The sequence below is a fragment of the Geotrypetes seraphini genome, chromosome 2 (genome assembly GCF_902459505.1).
Source record: "Geotrypetes seraphini chromosome 2, aGeoSer1.1, whole genome shotgun sequence".
Classification (NCBI taxonomy): Eukaryota; Metazoa; Chordata; class Amphibia; order Gymnophiona; family Dermophiidae; genus Geotrypetes; species Geotrypetes seraphini.
Window position 1 is genome coordinate 143,644,561 of NC_047085.1, and position 16,484 is coordinate 143,661,044.

Consider the following 16,484-nt stretch of genomic DNA (forward strand, 5'->3'; position numbering starts at 1 on the left):
TAATACAGTGGTACCTTGGTTTACGAGCATAATTCGTTTCAGAAGCATGCTCGTAATCCAAAGTACTCGTATATCAAAGCAACTTTCCCCATAGGTCATAATAGCAAAGCTGACAATTCGTTCCAGAACCCAAAAAGTGGCGAGGGGTGGCCCAGGGGTGTGTACCTGTTGGGTGCCGGGTCTCTAGGAAATGCCTCCTCCACCGCCAGCTGCTGGAGAACCCCACAATGCCCCTTCGGGAGGATGTCTCTTCTGTCCGCCAGCTGATGAAGAACCCCTGAGCCCACACAGCACTGCTTCAGGGGGATTCATCTTCCATCCGCCGGTCAGCCTTCCACGCTGGGTGCCTTTCGCATGTTGGAGAGCCTATGAGAGCCCACGCAGCAGAGTGCCGCCCCACCTGCACGTTGCATATGATCACACACGTCGTCAATCATCGACGTGCGTGATCATACGCAACGTGCAGGTGGGACGGCACTCTGCTGTGTGGGCTCTCATAGGCTCTCCAACATGCGGAAGGCACCCAGCATGGAACACTGGCCAGCGGAAAGAAGAGGAATCCCCCGAAGCGGCGCTTCCTGCAGCTGTAAGTGCTCATTTATCGGGGCAGTGCTCAGTTTGCGAGACAAAAGTTTGCTGAGTGTTTTGCTCGTCATGCAAAACAGTTGCAAACCGCATTACTCGCAAACCGAGGTTCCACTGTACTTTGTTTCTTTTTGTTATATTCTGCACCTTGTTCAAATTAAAATTTTTATTAAGATCATCAGTTCCACAATATCTTGCCTTTTGCTTGGAATTCCCTAACAGCAATAATTTTCTTGTTTGAGCTTTCTTATTTTTCCTTTGGGGGTGCTTTTCTTCTTGCGTTACCTTCACTGGTTCTGGCTCTGGCTCCATCTCAGTTCTTTTTTCTTGAGCGCTGCAATGCTCCAATGGAGCAAAAGAATGCTGTAGGTGCAATAATTGTGAGGGTGGATGTTCCTGTGTCACATGTCGCAGTCTACCTGACCCTATCATGATCCATTTATTCCTGGATTGTTTTATTCTTTGAGGCAGTGGTGATAAATTGGTATGAATCTGTGGAGTGATGGAAATAGCTTTAATTGAATCTAATTCCTCTCTCCCTTACTTGTTCGAGCCACACTTGCTCCTTCTGCCTTCAGCTCTGACGTCAGAGAGGTGGTTTCCGGGTAAGCTATGTGCAGCATGTAAACCACTTCCTGCGAGTCCCTGCAATGAGAACTGCTGAAGGCAGGAGGTAACTGGGACACCCCCACCCCACCCGTAAGGCTTTCCTTCGACGTCAACTCTGACATCAGAGGGAAGCCCTCTGGGTCGGCTTCGGTGGAGGGGGGCAGGCAGGAAGGAGGGATCCCTGGCAGCGGCTTGACAGGAGAGTAGAGGGCAAGAAGGAGGGATCCCCAGCGACAGCTTCGGTGAGCAGGCAGGCAATGTCCTCAATGGTGGCCAGTGCCGCATATCCCCCAACAAGTAGCTTGCGTACCCTTAAGGGTACATGTACCGTGTGTTGAAAAACACTGACCTAAACTACAAAGCTGAGTAGACAAAAATATATGATTTTCTAATAAACCCAAAGTACCACTTTCCCCTGAGCAGATCACAGAATTTTCAAAACCTCACTTTAGCAGAGCAGAAAAAGATTTATAGTCCAAGCTCTACTTTTACTAGAGCAGTGCTCAGATTTTAAACCAAAGCTTGTCATAAGGTCAGATTTTAAGGCTGTGCTTGGTCAGAATTTAAAGCTGAACTTGCTAAAAGGTAAGTCTGGAAAAGTTTTACACAATTTCCTGCACTTGTAAAGAGTCCTTAATTCAGCAAAGAACCAAGAAGATAAGAACCAAGCTTCCCAGAAAAGTAAAGGAAAAGAGGGTTTGTTTTTATTAATTTTTTTTACTACCTGAAAGTAGAGTAAAAGATTGAAGGGAAGGGGAAAGTATTCAATTGTATTCTTAAAACAAAATCAGGTAAATACAATTCAGGATTACTTGGCTCTTAGAGATTTGCAATGCTACAAGCACAAGTGCTCCCACCAAGACTTTGTCCCAGGAAATAAAAGTACATCAGGAAAAAAAAAAAAAATCAGGCCTCTATGAGGTATACAAATACTTAGAATGATAGAGCAAAAGCATCAGGTTCATCTAAGAGGGCAAATTTGAAACCTATTAAAACAAGAATGGCACAGGCAAACCAATCTATTGCCATCTACATCAGCTATTTAGAAAACACAAAGAGAACAAATACTGAACTTACAGACTTCCAAGTTGTAACATTTTTCTCCACGAAAGTGAAAATTCTGTCACAGTTATCAAGAGGGAGGCAATCAAGGACATCTCCAAGGAGCACAAAAGGGGTGGATGCTGTGCAGATACCTTCACAAGAAAACAAGCTTGTTTTAATGATACTAACAAATCTCCATCCACTTCATTACCACACTAAACTCAGCTTTTACACTAATGTGTAACAGAATAAATCACAAGAGAATAGCTTGCATCAAAGTTTATTTCTGCATTGATTTCCAAACAATACTATTTTCAGCTTAGGGCTGAAGGGTTGGGAGGGGTTTGTTAGCAGTTTTACTACTAACTTCAAATGAAAATTGGATTTCAACACTAACAGGATAAAAGTAAACAGGCAGAAGCTATAACCTGAGGGTATTCTACCAACCCAATGCTTCCAAGCAACGCTTTCTTCTCAAAGTTTTGTCACAGATGGTTTTTTCTGAAGTCATCCATCATGGTGCATATATTTCTAGTGATAAAAATCTTTGCAGAACAGGTAAGAATGATTAATATATTTTTAGTTAGTTTATTTTGAAAAAAAAACTATTTAAAACAAAATCAGTAAGCAAAACATGAGAATCTAAATAAAATAATGTTGGGGCAAAATCTACAAGTGTTCATAAAAAACACTGAGTCAAAGAGTGATATACTCTATACAAGGCACTAAGCTTACAAGTTATTCCACATATTCACCCCTAAGTTCAACACACTTGGCACATCGTGTCTGAAGTTTCTGTAATCCTTCCAAAAAATACTCTGAATGTCTGAAATACTGCTCTGCTGTTGCAATCACCTCCAAATCACTAGAAAATTGTTAAGGTTTGGAAAATAGTCAGATAGAGCAAGATTTGGATGGAGAATAAGGTGGATGATCTATGCAATGAAACCCCAACTGCGTCAAACAACCATCATTTTGCCAGCCTTGTGAGAAGGTGCATTGTCTTGCAAAAAGAAATCTCCTTTCTGCAGCTTCCTTCTCCTTTTTTCTTTCAATGTCTCCTTTAACCGCCATTAACTGTTTGGCCACTTGGAAGACAGACAGTCATTGCAACACCTTCCTGATCCCAAACTCTGTGGCCATGACCTTTCCTGCTGACTTTTGGGTCTTGAATTTCCTTGGAGAACCTTAGTGTCACCATTGCATGGACTGTTTTGTCTCAGGATCATAGTGGTGTAACCATGTTTCATCAAGAATAAATAGTCGTTCCAAAAAGTTGACACCAGCTCACTGAAAATGCTAAAAAATAAACTTGGAAATGTCCACTCAACGTAGTTTATTGTCAGCATTCAAACATTTGAGCATCCACTAGGCTTACAGCTTCTGCATACCCAGCTCATGGATTATACACCAACATTGTTCCCTGGATATCTGTAGTGTCTCAGCATTGTTTAAGCCAATAATTGTCAATCTGCCAAAATCAGGTCATGGACATGGTCAATAATTTCAGGAGTTGGCACTGTTTTGGGCCTCCTAGACCTCGCTACATCTTCGGTCTCGGTCTCAAAACTCCACACTGAAAGTTTGCACACCACTTCTTCACTGTGGAGTATGATGGGCATTTGTCAATCAATGTTTGCATCATACATTCATGGATTCACTTAGAATTTTCTTCTGCAGGAATAGGAACTTCATGATGGCTTAGAGTTCCACGCTCGAAAATTCTTCACTTTTCGTTGACAGTTCAATCAATGATCTGAAATAATGTCAAAATATAGCATTACAATTCTGCGAAGCTGAAAACTCTTCTTTTTGACAACTGATACTATTAGCTTCTATCCATCTCCCACTATTTAGGCCTCTCCTTGTCCTTCCCCTGTCTCTTCCCTTCCTTCACCGTCCCCTCCTCCCCCTCTCTTTCCTTTACACTGTAAGGTCTAGATTCACTAAGGGCATGGATCGGATCCAATCCGTGTCCGGGGGGGGGGGGGGGGGGGGGGAGCTGATTCACGAATCACCCTCATGCAAATGAGGGCGATCAGAATCACGCCCCAACCGACTGCCGGGATCGCTCTCTAGTGATCCCAACGCATGCACAGACCATCTGTAGATGGTCTGCGCATGCACTGGCCCTCCGTGCCTGGCAGAGCAGTAAACAAAATTTTTTAAAAAATTTTTCACGAGCCCGTGGTTTTAATCCGCTTTAAACCCTGGGTTAAAACCACGGGCTCGCAGTGTGGGAGTCAGGAGCATGCAGGAAAGCAGCAGCAGTGGTGAGGAGGTGAGGGCCCCTCACCTCCTCACTGCTGCTTTCCCACATGTGCCCGACGCCGACGACACAAGTTCTCCCCACTTCCATCATCTGCCCTGCTCCCTTCTTCCCACTTCCATTATCTGACTACTCCCTTCTCTCTCTCTCCCCCTCCACCCTAGGCCCATCTCCCTCCCTTCCCCTCACCTTCAAACGGTGACAGGCCCCCTCCCCAGCATCGATTATCAAAGCATCCCAGCCCCCATCAACGAACAGTAAGATCAGCAATCCTAACATCTTCAGCGTCTGGGAGTTCTGGCAACAATTGGCCCTACAATCAAAATCGACAATCCACAGATTTAACAAAAATGCCACAACTCCACAAGCCATTGGTTATCCCACCAGAACTGCCAGAACTGTTGAACCAATATACCCAAGCTGCAATTAGGACCCGACCTCCAGACCTGATCCAGTGGTCTACAACGTATTTCACAGCCCTTCAAAATGGTGACCCATTACCAATAAAAGAACTACCAGAAAGAATAAGTTTATCAGACTGGGCAGTACTCACACCAGAACTCTTGAAGCTCCCCAGCAGTCCGCAACATCGAATCCGCCAGACCGCCAACAGAAGAGGAAACACTGGCGTGAACAGCAGCTTCTCCAGCGCCTCCTGATGGTGGGCGCATGAAGGAGAACCCGGCACACCAATACCTAAAGTCAGGTACCCCTCGAAGCGGCCAGGACATTTCTTGCACATGCCAGCCGCGTCCACTGTTTGGGCGCCCATAATGCACTTTTTAGGCTTTTTAAAAGCACCCATAATGAAAACACCAAAAACCCACACACAACAATGGCAACCTCAAACTTTTTAAAAAACTCCTTTATTTCTGGTGGGTTTTTTTTTTTTTTTTAAACTTCCCACAGCTCACCAACTGTCTCAAGTTAGAGTAGACCCCACTAGCACTCTATAGTCAGTGCCGGTATAGGTGGCAAGACGCACGTTGAGGCTCCTCTAAATTCAGAAAAAAACCTGGGGGGTCTCGACCCTTCCGAGTTTAACAACCCTGATGTCAGTAGAACCCCAAGCTCATTCTGAACAGCAAAACAGACAAGAAGGATTTACTAGCCAGATTTAACAGGCCCTAACAATCCTCAGCACAAACTGCACAAACAGACCACTCCACCTGCTGGAGACTGAGAAAAAACTGAGTGTAATAGGGACTGTGCAGCTCACTTGTACTGTAGCCAAACATCAATGTCTCAGTCTCCACCTGCTGGCAGAGGAGCTTAAACCCATCCGTTTCTGTGCCGGTCTGGAGGGACGCTAAAGAAAACAGATTTAGCAATGATCGCTGACTTTAGTGCATCTAGCCTTAAGTTGGTACATGGGGAAATGAAAGGTTGAGTGACTTTCCCAAGATCACAGGGAACCGAAGTGGTTATTTGACCCTGACTTTCTTAGTTCTCAGCCAACTGCTCTAGCCATTAGGTTACTCCTCCACTTATGTGCATTACAACTCCTTTGTATAGTTCCACATTTTAAATTTTGCTCACTCCTACCTCTGCCTAACAGAATGTATGGCTAATTGGCAGCACTTGAACCACCACAAATCACAATTTACTACTAAGAAGCCTACACAAAATATGCCAAGAATCATTAGTGCAAATAAGCAAGCCAACTCAATGGCAATAGCAGGTCACAATTTGGAGAATGCCATCTCTGCAGCATTATGGGGCAAGATATGTGAAATGGCATAGCAGCATGTCACTGGAAGCAAGCAATTCAATTCTCTCAAAGGCAGCAAACAAGTTTAGTGATCAGGATAATCAAAATATATAAATTAACCTGCTTACAGTTCAAGGGCCAGATTCTGTATAAGACGCCCAGTTTCAGCAGCTGCCTAGTTGGCTTTTTGAGAACAGGCATCCTATAGAGAATCGCGTCTGTCCTGATGGATGCCTAATCCCACCTACCTACCCCGATTCTCTAACCGGCGTCCATGTCACAGGCGTTGGTTAGAGAATCTCATTGCCGTCGAGCCGATCGCCGCAAGGGAATCTCCCTATGGCAGGAATCTCAAAGTCCCTCCTTGAGGGCCGCAATCCAGTCGGGTTTTCAGGATTTCCCCAATAAATATGCATGAGATCTATGTGCATGCACTGCTTTCAATGCATATTCATTGGGGAAATCCTGAAAACCCGACTGGATTGCGGCCCTCAAGGAGGGACTTTGAGATCCCTGCCCTATGGCAATCAATTTAGCAGCCGCAGCAGGGAACCCGTCCCGTGTGTGGCCCCCCTCCCCCCCCACGTGTGCAAAGTCGACTGGCAGGAGGGATGCACACTCCCTTCTGCCGGAATCCCCGAAGTCCCCCACCCCCGAATGTCCGCAGTAGGAGGAGTGCTCAATTCCTTCTGCCGACAACACCCTGATACATTCCCTGGCAGGAGGAATGCCCACTCTCTCCTGCCGCTGGCCCCATCATTCCCCAAAGCCCCCCAAACATTCCCCAACTCCACCCCACACTCCTTAGCACTCCAAGATCCCCTTGACACTCCCCACAATGCCCCCCCTCCCCGACACTCCCCGTACCTTTATTCAATGGTCAGAAAGCAGGATGCCCACTCCCTTCTGCTAGTAGGCAAGCCACTGCAAAATGGCGGCCCTTCCCCTTCCTGAAGCATTCTGGGAGGGGCCTAAGGCACCGATTGGTTCAGGGACCTGGCCAATCTGAGTCTTAGGCCACTCCCAGTACATATCAGGATACACTGGGAAGGAGGCACCGGGAAAAGGAAGGCCCACTATTTTGAAGTGGCAGGCCTACAGGCAGGAGGGAGTGAGCATTCCTCTTGCCAGCCATCAAATAAATGACAAGGGGCGTTCGGTGAGTATCAGGGCAATCTTGGGGTGTCAGGGGTGGAATCCGGGCATGTTTGGGGTGCCCAGCAGCAGGAGGAAGTGGGCATATCTCCTGCTAGAGGTTGTCTCAGGGTGGTGGTGGTAGGAGGAGGAATTGGGCACTCCTTCTGTCGCTAAACTGATCGCAAAAACAAGAGGGCATTCGGAAAAGTTAAGAGGGAAAAGATTCAGAACCAGTGCTAGGAAGCTCTTCTTCCCCCAAAGGGTGGTGGACACCTGGAATGCGCTTCCAGAAGGTGTGATAGGACAGAGTACGGTATGGGGTTCAAGAGGAGATTAGATGATTTCTTGAAGGAAAAGGGGATAGAACGTTATAGACAGAGGATTACTATACAGGTCCTGGACCTGATGGACCGCCGCATGAGCGGACTGCTGGACACAATGGACCTCTGGTCTGACCCAGCAGAGGCACTGCTTATGTTCTTATGCTGCGATTGGTTCAGCGGCTGCATCTATTTGAAATATAGATCAGCATTGTGCTGGCCTACATTTCAGGTGCCTATTGCGGCTTTAGGGAGATGCTAGGGAAGCCTAAACTCACCTAAGGCCACTTCCAGGTGAAACCACACACATGCCTAGCTTTGGGTGTGCTTAAGCGGCCCTACGCGCCTCCCTAGGATCATGAAAACACCTACAATATAGGGGGGGGGGTTTGTTTGTTTTTTTTTAAACGTGCGTCCTGATTGGCTGGTTAGAACAGCGGTAGGACGCTTACTGCCGGGATGCTGTTTATAGAATTTGTCCCCAAACGTACATTGTGTCTAAAACAAACAAAAAAAAAGAGCCCCTTATATAGTTTCAAAATACTCTGCAACTATTTAAACATTTAAGATGACCTTTGAAAGCACATTAGTATAATGGGGAGTGGGTTCTTAGCTAATTCATAATTTGTGTTAAAAGTGTCCTCCTTCAACCTTAACATATTCACAAAGATTGACACAACTGACTACAAGCCATTTTGCTAAAACGGATCTTAATGGTCACTTCCTGAATGACATCATTTTGAAAAAAAAGAGATCATCTGGTATTTACAGCATCTTGCAGTAACATCTATAATAATAAAATGCTAAGCGCGCATGCGCACTCTTACCGCATGCTTCCCTGATCTGTCGGGCTGTGGCAGTAGGAGTGCGCATACGCACCAAACAAGCCTCCCTGCTCTCCACCTTGCGCTGCTGCAGAAACGGTCCCACACTTGCAGCTTGGCTTCAGGCTCAATCCCTTGCCACACCACCCCACCTTTTCCTTCCCGCAATCCGACCAGCTTACTTAGTCCCTTCCTGCCCCCCCCCCCTTCCCTTCCCGCGATCCAACCGGCTCACTTAGTCCCTTCTCGCCCTCCCCTTCCCTTCCCGCGGTCCCGACTCCAAACCTGCCGACTCCAGCAGCCTACAGCACTCTACAAACGCTGCTTCGGGGCCTTCTACTGCCCTGATTTACTCTGGCATGTCCCTGATGACATCATCAGAGACACGGCAGAGCAAATCAGGGCAGCAGAAGGCCCCGAAGCAGCATCTGTAGAGTGCTGCAGACGCTGCTGGAGTCGCAGGTTTGTCGGGACCATGGGAAGGGAAGGGGGGGGGGGGTGGAAAGGGACTAAGGGAGCCAGCCAGACCGCGGGAAGGGAAAGGGGGGATAGAGGAAACGCTGCTGCTGCACAGAGAAGTAGTGTGGGGGGAGGGAAATGGAGGGGGAGGGAATGCTGCTGTGGCTGCTGCACAGGGAAGTGGGGGGACAGAAATGCTACTGCATAGGAGGCAGGGAGAGAGACAGACAGATAGACAGAAAGAAAGACAGACAGTGGGAGGAAGGGAGACAGAAAGAAAAGAAGAATGACACAGGGGCAGGGAGAGACACAGAAAGACAGACAGACAAAGGGGGGCCAGAGAGAGAGACAGACAGAATGAAAGACAGTGGGAGGGAGAGAGAGACAGAAAAGCACAGTTACTTACCGTAACAGGTGTTATCCAGGGACAGCAGGCAGATATTCTTGACTGATGGGTGACAGCACCGACGGAGCCCCGGTACGGACAATTTTAGAGTGATTGCACTCTAAGAACTTGGAAAGTTCTGGTAGGCCGCACCGCGCACGCGCGAGTGCCTTCCCGCCCGACAGAGGCGCGCGGTCCCCAGTTAGGATAAGCCAGCTAAGAAGCCAACCCAGGGAGGTGGGTGGGACGCAAGAATATCTGCCTGCTGTCCCTGGATAACACCTGTTACGGTAAGTAACTGTGCTTTATCCCAGGACAAGCAGGCAGCATATTCTTGACTGATGGGTGACCTCCAAGCTAACAAAAAGAGGGATGGAGGGAAGGTTGGCCATTAGGAAAACAAATTTTGCAAAACAGATTGGCAGAAGTGTCCATCCCGTCTGGAGAATGCATCCAGACAATAATGAGATGTAAAAGTATGAACTGAGGACCAAGTAGCAGCCTTGCAGATTTCCTCAATAGGAGTGGAACGGAGGAAAGCTACAGATGCTGCCATCGCTCGGACTCTATGGGCCGTGACAGAACCTTCCAGTGTCAGTCCGGTCTGAGCATAACAGAATGAAATGCACGCTGCCAGCCAATTAGACAACGTGCGTTTAGAAACAGGACGTCCCAATTTATTCGGATCAAAGGACAGAAAGAGTTGGGGAACTGATCTGTGGGGTTTCGTACGCTCTAGATAGTAAGCTACAGCCCTCTTACAATCCAAAGTATGCAGAGCCTGTTCCCCAGAATGAGAGTGAGGTTTCGGAAAGAAGACAGGCAGAACAATGGATTGGTTGAGATGGAATTCAGAGACAACCTTAGGGAGAAACTTTGGATGTGTACGCAGAACCACCTTGTCATGATGAAAGACCGTATAAGGTGGATCTGCAACTAGTGCATGTAGCTCACTGACCCTCCTGGCAGAGGTAAGAGCAATAAGGAAAAGTACCTTCCAAGTGAGAAACTTGAAAGGAGTGGTAGCCAAAGGTTCAAATGGAGGCTTCATTAAGGCGGAAAGAACCACATTGAGATCCCAGATAACAGGAGGGGCTTTAAGAGGTGGTTTCACATTGAAAAGACCTCGCATGAACCTGGACACCAGGGGATGAGCTGAGAGAAGTTTTCCATGAACCGGCTCATGAAAGGCAGCAATGGCACTGAGATGGACTCTGATGGAAGAAGACTTAAGGCCAGAGTCAGACAAAGAAAGCAAATAATCCAACAATGTCTCCACTGCCAGGGAAGTGGGATCAAGATGGTGAAGAAGACACCAGGAAGAAAATCTTGTCCACTTCTGATGGTAACATTGCAGAGTGGCTGGTTTCCTGGAGGCATCTAGAATGGAACGAACGGGCTGAGACAAAAGAGTATCATGAGAAGTAAGCCCGAGAGATACCAAGCTGTCAGGTGCAGAGACTGGAGGTTGGGATGTAGAAGGGTCTCCTGATGCTGTGTAAGCAGAGAAGGAAACAGTGGAAGAAGAAAAGGTTCCCTGGAACTGAGTTGAAGTAGAAGGGAGAACCAATGTTGCCTGGGCCACCTCGGAGCAATCAGAATCATGGTGGCTCGTTCCCTCTTGAGCTTGAACAAGGTTCTCAACATGAGAGGCAGAGGAGGGAAAGCGTACAGGAAGAGATTGGACCAATCCAGGAGAAATGCATCTGCTGCCAGACGGTGAGGAGAGTAGAGTCTGGAGCAGAAAAGGGGCAGCTGGTGATTGTGAGGAGCTGCAAAGAGGTCTATCTGAGGAGTGCCCCATTGAACGAAGATAGACTGTAGAGTTACAGGATCGAGTGTCCACTCGTGAGGCTGGAGAATTCTGCTGAGCTTGTCCGCCAAGGAATTCTTTTCTCCCTGAATGTAGATAGCTTTCAGGAATAGATGGTGATTTATGGCCCAAGTCCAGATCTTCTGGGCTTCCTGGCACAAGAGGCGAGAGCCCGTCCCACCCTGCTTGTTGATGTGGTACATCGCAACTTGATTGTCTGTGCACAGCAGGAGAACTTGAGGAAAGAGAAGATGTTGGAAGGCCTTGAGGGCATAAAACATCGCTCTGAGTTCCAGGAAATTGATGTGATGCTTCTTTTCCTGAGCTGTCCAAAGGCCTTGAGTTTGGAACTCGTTCAAATGAGCTCCCCAGGCATAAGGGGAGGCGTCGGTGGTGATGACTAGTTGATGAGGAGGTAGATGGAGCAGAAGACCTCTGGAGAGATTTGAGGATATCAACCACCATTGTAGAGACTGACGAAGAGATGATGTGACAAATATGTGATGTGAGCAAGGATCCGTCGCTTGGGACCACTGGGTAGCTAGAGTCCATTGAGGAGTGCGCAGGTGAAGACGTGCGAAGGGTGTAACATGAACTGTGGAGGCCATGTGACCCAAGAGTATCATCATTTGCTTGGAAGAGATAGAAAGTTGTAGAAGCACCTGCTGACACAGAGATTGAAGCGTTTGAAGACGGTTGGATGGCAGGAACGCTCTCATGAGGATTGTGTCCAAGACAGCTCTGATGAATTGAAGACTCTGAGTGGGGATGAGATGAGATTTGGGTAGATTGATCTCGAACCCCAGAAGTTGAAGAAACATGATGGTTTGGTTGGTGGTCAGGAGAACAGTCTGAGATGAATTGGCCTTGATTAACCAGTCGTCCAGGTAAGGAAAGACCTGAAGGTGGTGAGATCGTAGAAAGGCAGCCACCACAATCAGACATTTGGTGAACACTCTTGGAGAGGAGGCAAGACCGAAGGGCAGCACCTTGTATTGGTAATGACAACGATTGATCATGAAGCGTAGGTACTGTCTGGAGGCCAGATTGACCGGTATATGAGTGTATGCTTCTTTGAGATCGAGGGAACATAGCCAGTCACCTTGATTGAGAAGAGGGTAAAGAGTGGCCAGAGAAAGCATTTTGAATTTCTCCTTGACCAAGCATTTGTTTAGATCGCGAAGATCTAGAATGGGTCTTAGATCTCCTGTCTTTTTGGGGACTAGAAAATAACGGGAGTAGAATCCCTGCCCTCTCTGATCTAGAGAAACTTCCTCTATAGCGTTCAGAAGGAGGAGGGATTGAACCTCTTGAAGAAGGAGGGAAGACCGAGGAGTGTTGAAAGCAGACTCTCTTGGCAGACTTTGGGCAGGAGGTGTCTGAAAGTTGAGAGAGTAGCCGTGGCGGATGATGTTGAGGACCCACAGGTCCGAGGTGATGATTTCCCAACGGCTTATGAAATGTATAAGGCGTCCTCCTATGGGCTGTGGAAGATGAGTAGAAGGAGGAAGATTGGCTATGTCCAGGAGAACCAAGTCAAAAGGGCTGAGTTGACTTTTGAGAAGGAGGAGGTTTCACTTGCTGTTGCTGCTGGGCAGGTCGAGCAGGTTGCCTCTGTTGTTGCCTCTGACGCCTGGGTTGTTGTTGTGTTTGAGGTAAGGGACGAGCCACAAACCTTCGTTGGTAGGCCGATTGTTGATGAAAAGGCCTAGAAGGTGGGGTCTTCTTTTTTGTCTTAAGGAGAGTATCCCATCGAGTTTCATGAGCTGAGAGTTTCTGAGTAGTAGAGTCCATGGAATCTCCGAACAGCTCATCCCCTAAGCAAGGTGCATTTGCCAGTCGATCTTGGTGATTGACATCGAGTTCGGACACTCTGAGCCAAGCCAGTCGTCGCATAGCCACTGACATAGCCGTGGCTCTAGAGGTCAGCTCAAAAGTGTCATAGATTGATCTGATCATGAACTTGCGCAGTTGTAAGAGCGATGAAGAAGTTTGGCGAAAGGCTGATTTCTTACGGTCAGGGAGATATTTCTCAAAAGATGACAAACTTTGAATAAGATGCTTAAGATAAAAGGAAAAATGGAAAGCATAGTTTCCTGACCTGTTCGCTAGCATTGCATTTTGATACAGTCTTTTGCCAAATTTATCCATGGCCTTACCTTCCCTGCCAGGAGGGACAGAAGCATATACACTAGCCCCCGTGGATTTCTTTAAAGTAGACTCTACTAGTAAAGATTCATGGGGGAGTTGAGGCTTTTCAAAGCCTGGAATTGGTATAACCTTATATAAGGAGTCCAGTTTACGGGGAGCTCCTGGAATGGTCAAGGGTGTCTCTAGATTTTTGTAAAATGTCTCTCTTAAAATGTCATGGAGAGGCAGCTTGAGAAATTCCCTTGGAGGCTGGTCAAAGTCAAGAGCATCAAAGAATGCCTTGGATTTTTTGGATTCAGCCTCCAAGGGAATAGATAAAGAGTCACACATCTCTTTAAGAAAGGAGGTGAAAGAAGTTGCATCAGGTTTGGAAGATGGATCAAAACCAGAAGGATCCTCGTCCCCTGATGAACACTCTCCCTCAGAGAGGAAAGGCTCTTCTGAATCACCCCACAGATCAGGGTCCCTCACCTGAAAACTGCGGTCTCGTGACTCCGGTGTGGAGGGTTCTAGGTGTCGAGTTTTATGAGTCGACTTACCAGACCTCTGTGAACCGGTACCGGGAGATGTTAAGGGTTGTGCCGGTGCCGATGTTTGAACAGCCTGGTGTCTCGGTTCCGGTGCCAAGACTGGCATTGATACCGAAGAAGTGATGTGCCCCGGTACCGACAAATTGGATGCCGATAAAGTGGCCTGCTGCATCGTCGGTACCGGCGGCTCAGACCAGACTGGGACTGGAAGGCTTGGGGTCAAAAGAGCAGGGAGTAGCTGTTGGAGTTGTTCCTTTAGCTGGACCTGCAGGACTGCGGCAATGCGCTCGTCCAATGAAGGCACCGATACCGCTTTTTTCTTCTGCGGTACCTTGGGTGCCGCTCTACACTCCGAAGAGGAACCCGATGTCGAGGGGCTCACCTCAATCGGAGCGGAGCGCTTCCATGGGCGCCTCGTGGTCGGCAGGATTGGACTCGCTGCTACTGAGACCGGAGGACGCTCCAACGGGGAAGGCTTCTTAGCCGGCTTACCTGCGGGGTGCGACGCCGGCGCGGTATCGTGCGGTGTCGACGAAGTAGGTGCCGACTGAGATGGAGCCGACGTCGGTGCGGAATCAGACATCTCGGCGCCGAACAATAACTGCTGCTGTATTTGGCGGTTTTTAAGTGTTCTCTTCTTTAAAGTCGCACAGCGGGAGCAGGTAGACGCTCGATGGTCAGGACCAAGACACTGCAGACACCAGTTGTGTGGGTCTGTCAGTGAAATTGGTCGAGCGCACCGCTGGCACTTTTTAAACCCGGGTTGAGGGGGCATGAAAGTGAATACGGCTTCTGCCAAATCGAAGGCCGAGGCTTCGATGATGGCAATAGGCCCCGCCGGGGCTAACCGAAAACTGAAGAAAAAAATTGTGTTTTTTTTTTTTTTTAAGAAAAGAAAAGAAACAACGGAAATAAAATTTCCAAAAGGGTTTACGCGAGCGGGAAGGCGATATTAGTAGAAAAAAGAACTTTCAACAGCCGTTGAAAGAAACGCGTCTTCTTAGCTCCGCGGAAACTAAGAAACTGTGTACCGCGCGCCTCTGTCGGGCGGGAAGGCACTCGCGCATGCGCGGTGCGGCCTACCAGAACTTTCCAAGTTCTTAGAGTGCAATCACTCTAAAATTGTCCGTACCGGGGCTCCGTCGGTGCCGTCACCCATCAGTCAAGAATATGCTGCCTGCTTGTCCTGGGATAATAAAGAAAGACAGACAGACATATTCTAGCACCTGTTAATGTAATGGGCTAAAATTCCAGTTTGCTAATAATGGTAATAATTTTTCAATAATAGCACATTTGCTTTTGGATTATTTGGAAAAACATTGAGGGTTCAATTTTTCCAGACACACCATGTATACATCCATCTTCCAATATACATCCATCTTTCCAATACTTAAGCATAGATGGCACAAAAAGCACAGTTACTTACTGTAACAGTTGTTATCCAGGGACAGCAGGCAGATATTCTCAACATGTGGGTGACGTCATCCACGGAGCCCCATAGTGGACAGCCTCGCAAGTAGACTTGCTTGTAGAAGTTTCAAAGACTTTGCGAGTGCTGCACCGTGCATACGCGAGTGCCTTCCCGCCGAACGTAGGTCGTGCATCTCTTGTGAGGTACCTCAGTTCAGATAGCTAGCTAAGAAGCCAACCAGGGGAGGTGGGTGGGTTGTGATAATATCTGCCTGCTGTCCCTGGATAACAACTGTTATGGTAAGTAACTGTGCTTTATCCCAAGACAAGCAGGCAGCATATTCTCAACATGTGGGTGACCTCCAAGCTAACCAAAATGGGATGGTGGGAAGAGTTGGCAATTTAGGAGAATAAATGTTGTAAAACTGACTGGCCAAAATGGCCGTCCTGTCTGGAGAAAGTATCCAGACAATAAGAGGTGAATATATGAACCGAGGACCAAGTGGCAGCCTTGCAGATTTCCTCAATAGGAGTTGATCTGAGGAAAGCTACAGACATCACCATAGTTCTAACTTTATGGCCTGTAACTCGACCCTGCAGCGGAAGACAAGTCTGATCATAGCAGAAAGAGATGCAAGCAGCCATCCAGTTGGAGATGGTTCGCTTGGAAAAAGGATGTTCCAACTTGTTTGGATCGAAGGAGATGAAAAGTTGAGGAGCAGTTCTGTGAGGCTGTAGAAAGCTAAAGTACGTTTACAGTCCAGAGTATGAAGTGCTATTTCTCCAGGATGAGAATGAGGCTTTGGAAAAACCACTGGAAGAACAATGGATTGATTGAGATGAAATTCTGAAACCACTTTAGGTAAGAATTTTAGATGAGTATGAAGAACCACCTTGTCATGATGGAAATCTGTGAAAGGTGGGTCTGCCACTAGAACTTGGAGCTCACCGAATCGTCTAGCAGAGGTGAGTGCAAGTGAGATATTTAAGATGTGCTGAATCTATTGGTTCGAATGGAGGCTTCATCAAATGAGTAAGAACAAGATTGAGATCCCAAACCACCAGAGGCGGCTTGAGAGGTGGATTGACATTGAAATGTCCTTTCATAAATCTGGAAACCACAGGATGAGCAAAGAGAGATTTCCCTTCAATAGGCTGATGAAAAGCAGCAATGGCACTTAGGTGGACTCTAATAGATGTGGATTTGAGGCCAGAGTGAGATAAGTGCAGTAGGTAA

At 47.4% G+C, this 16,484-nt stretch overlaps 1 protein-coding gene across 3 annotated transcripts in view; it reads right to left on the reverse strand.

The window, feature by feature from the left end:
* The window catches only part of THOC1 (THO complex 1), a 245,576-nt gene that overhangs the window by 192,360 nt on the left and 36,732 nt on the right, over positions 1–16,484 (reverse strand). For 2 of the 3 annotated variants that reach the window (XM_033933936.1, XM_033933934.1), the window contains exon 5: positions 2,272–2,390. The exons of the other annotated variant lie outside the window; for it this stretch is intronic. In XM_033933936.1, coding sequence (XP_033789827.1) covers positions 2,272–2,390 — 119 coding nt within the window. The remainder of the gene's footprint in view (positions 1–2,271; positions 2,391–16,484) is intronic. 3 annotated transcript variants of the gene reach the window in all.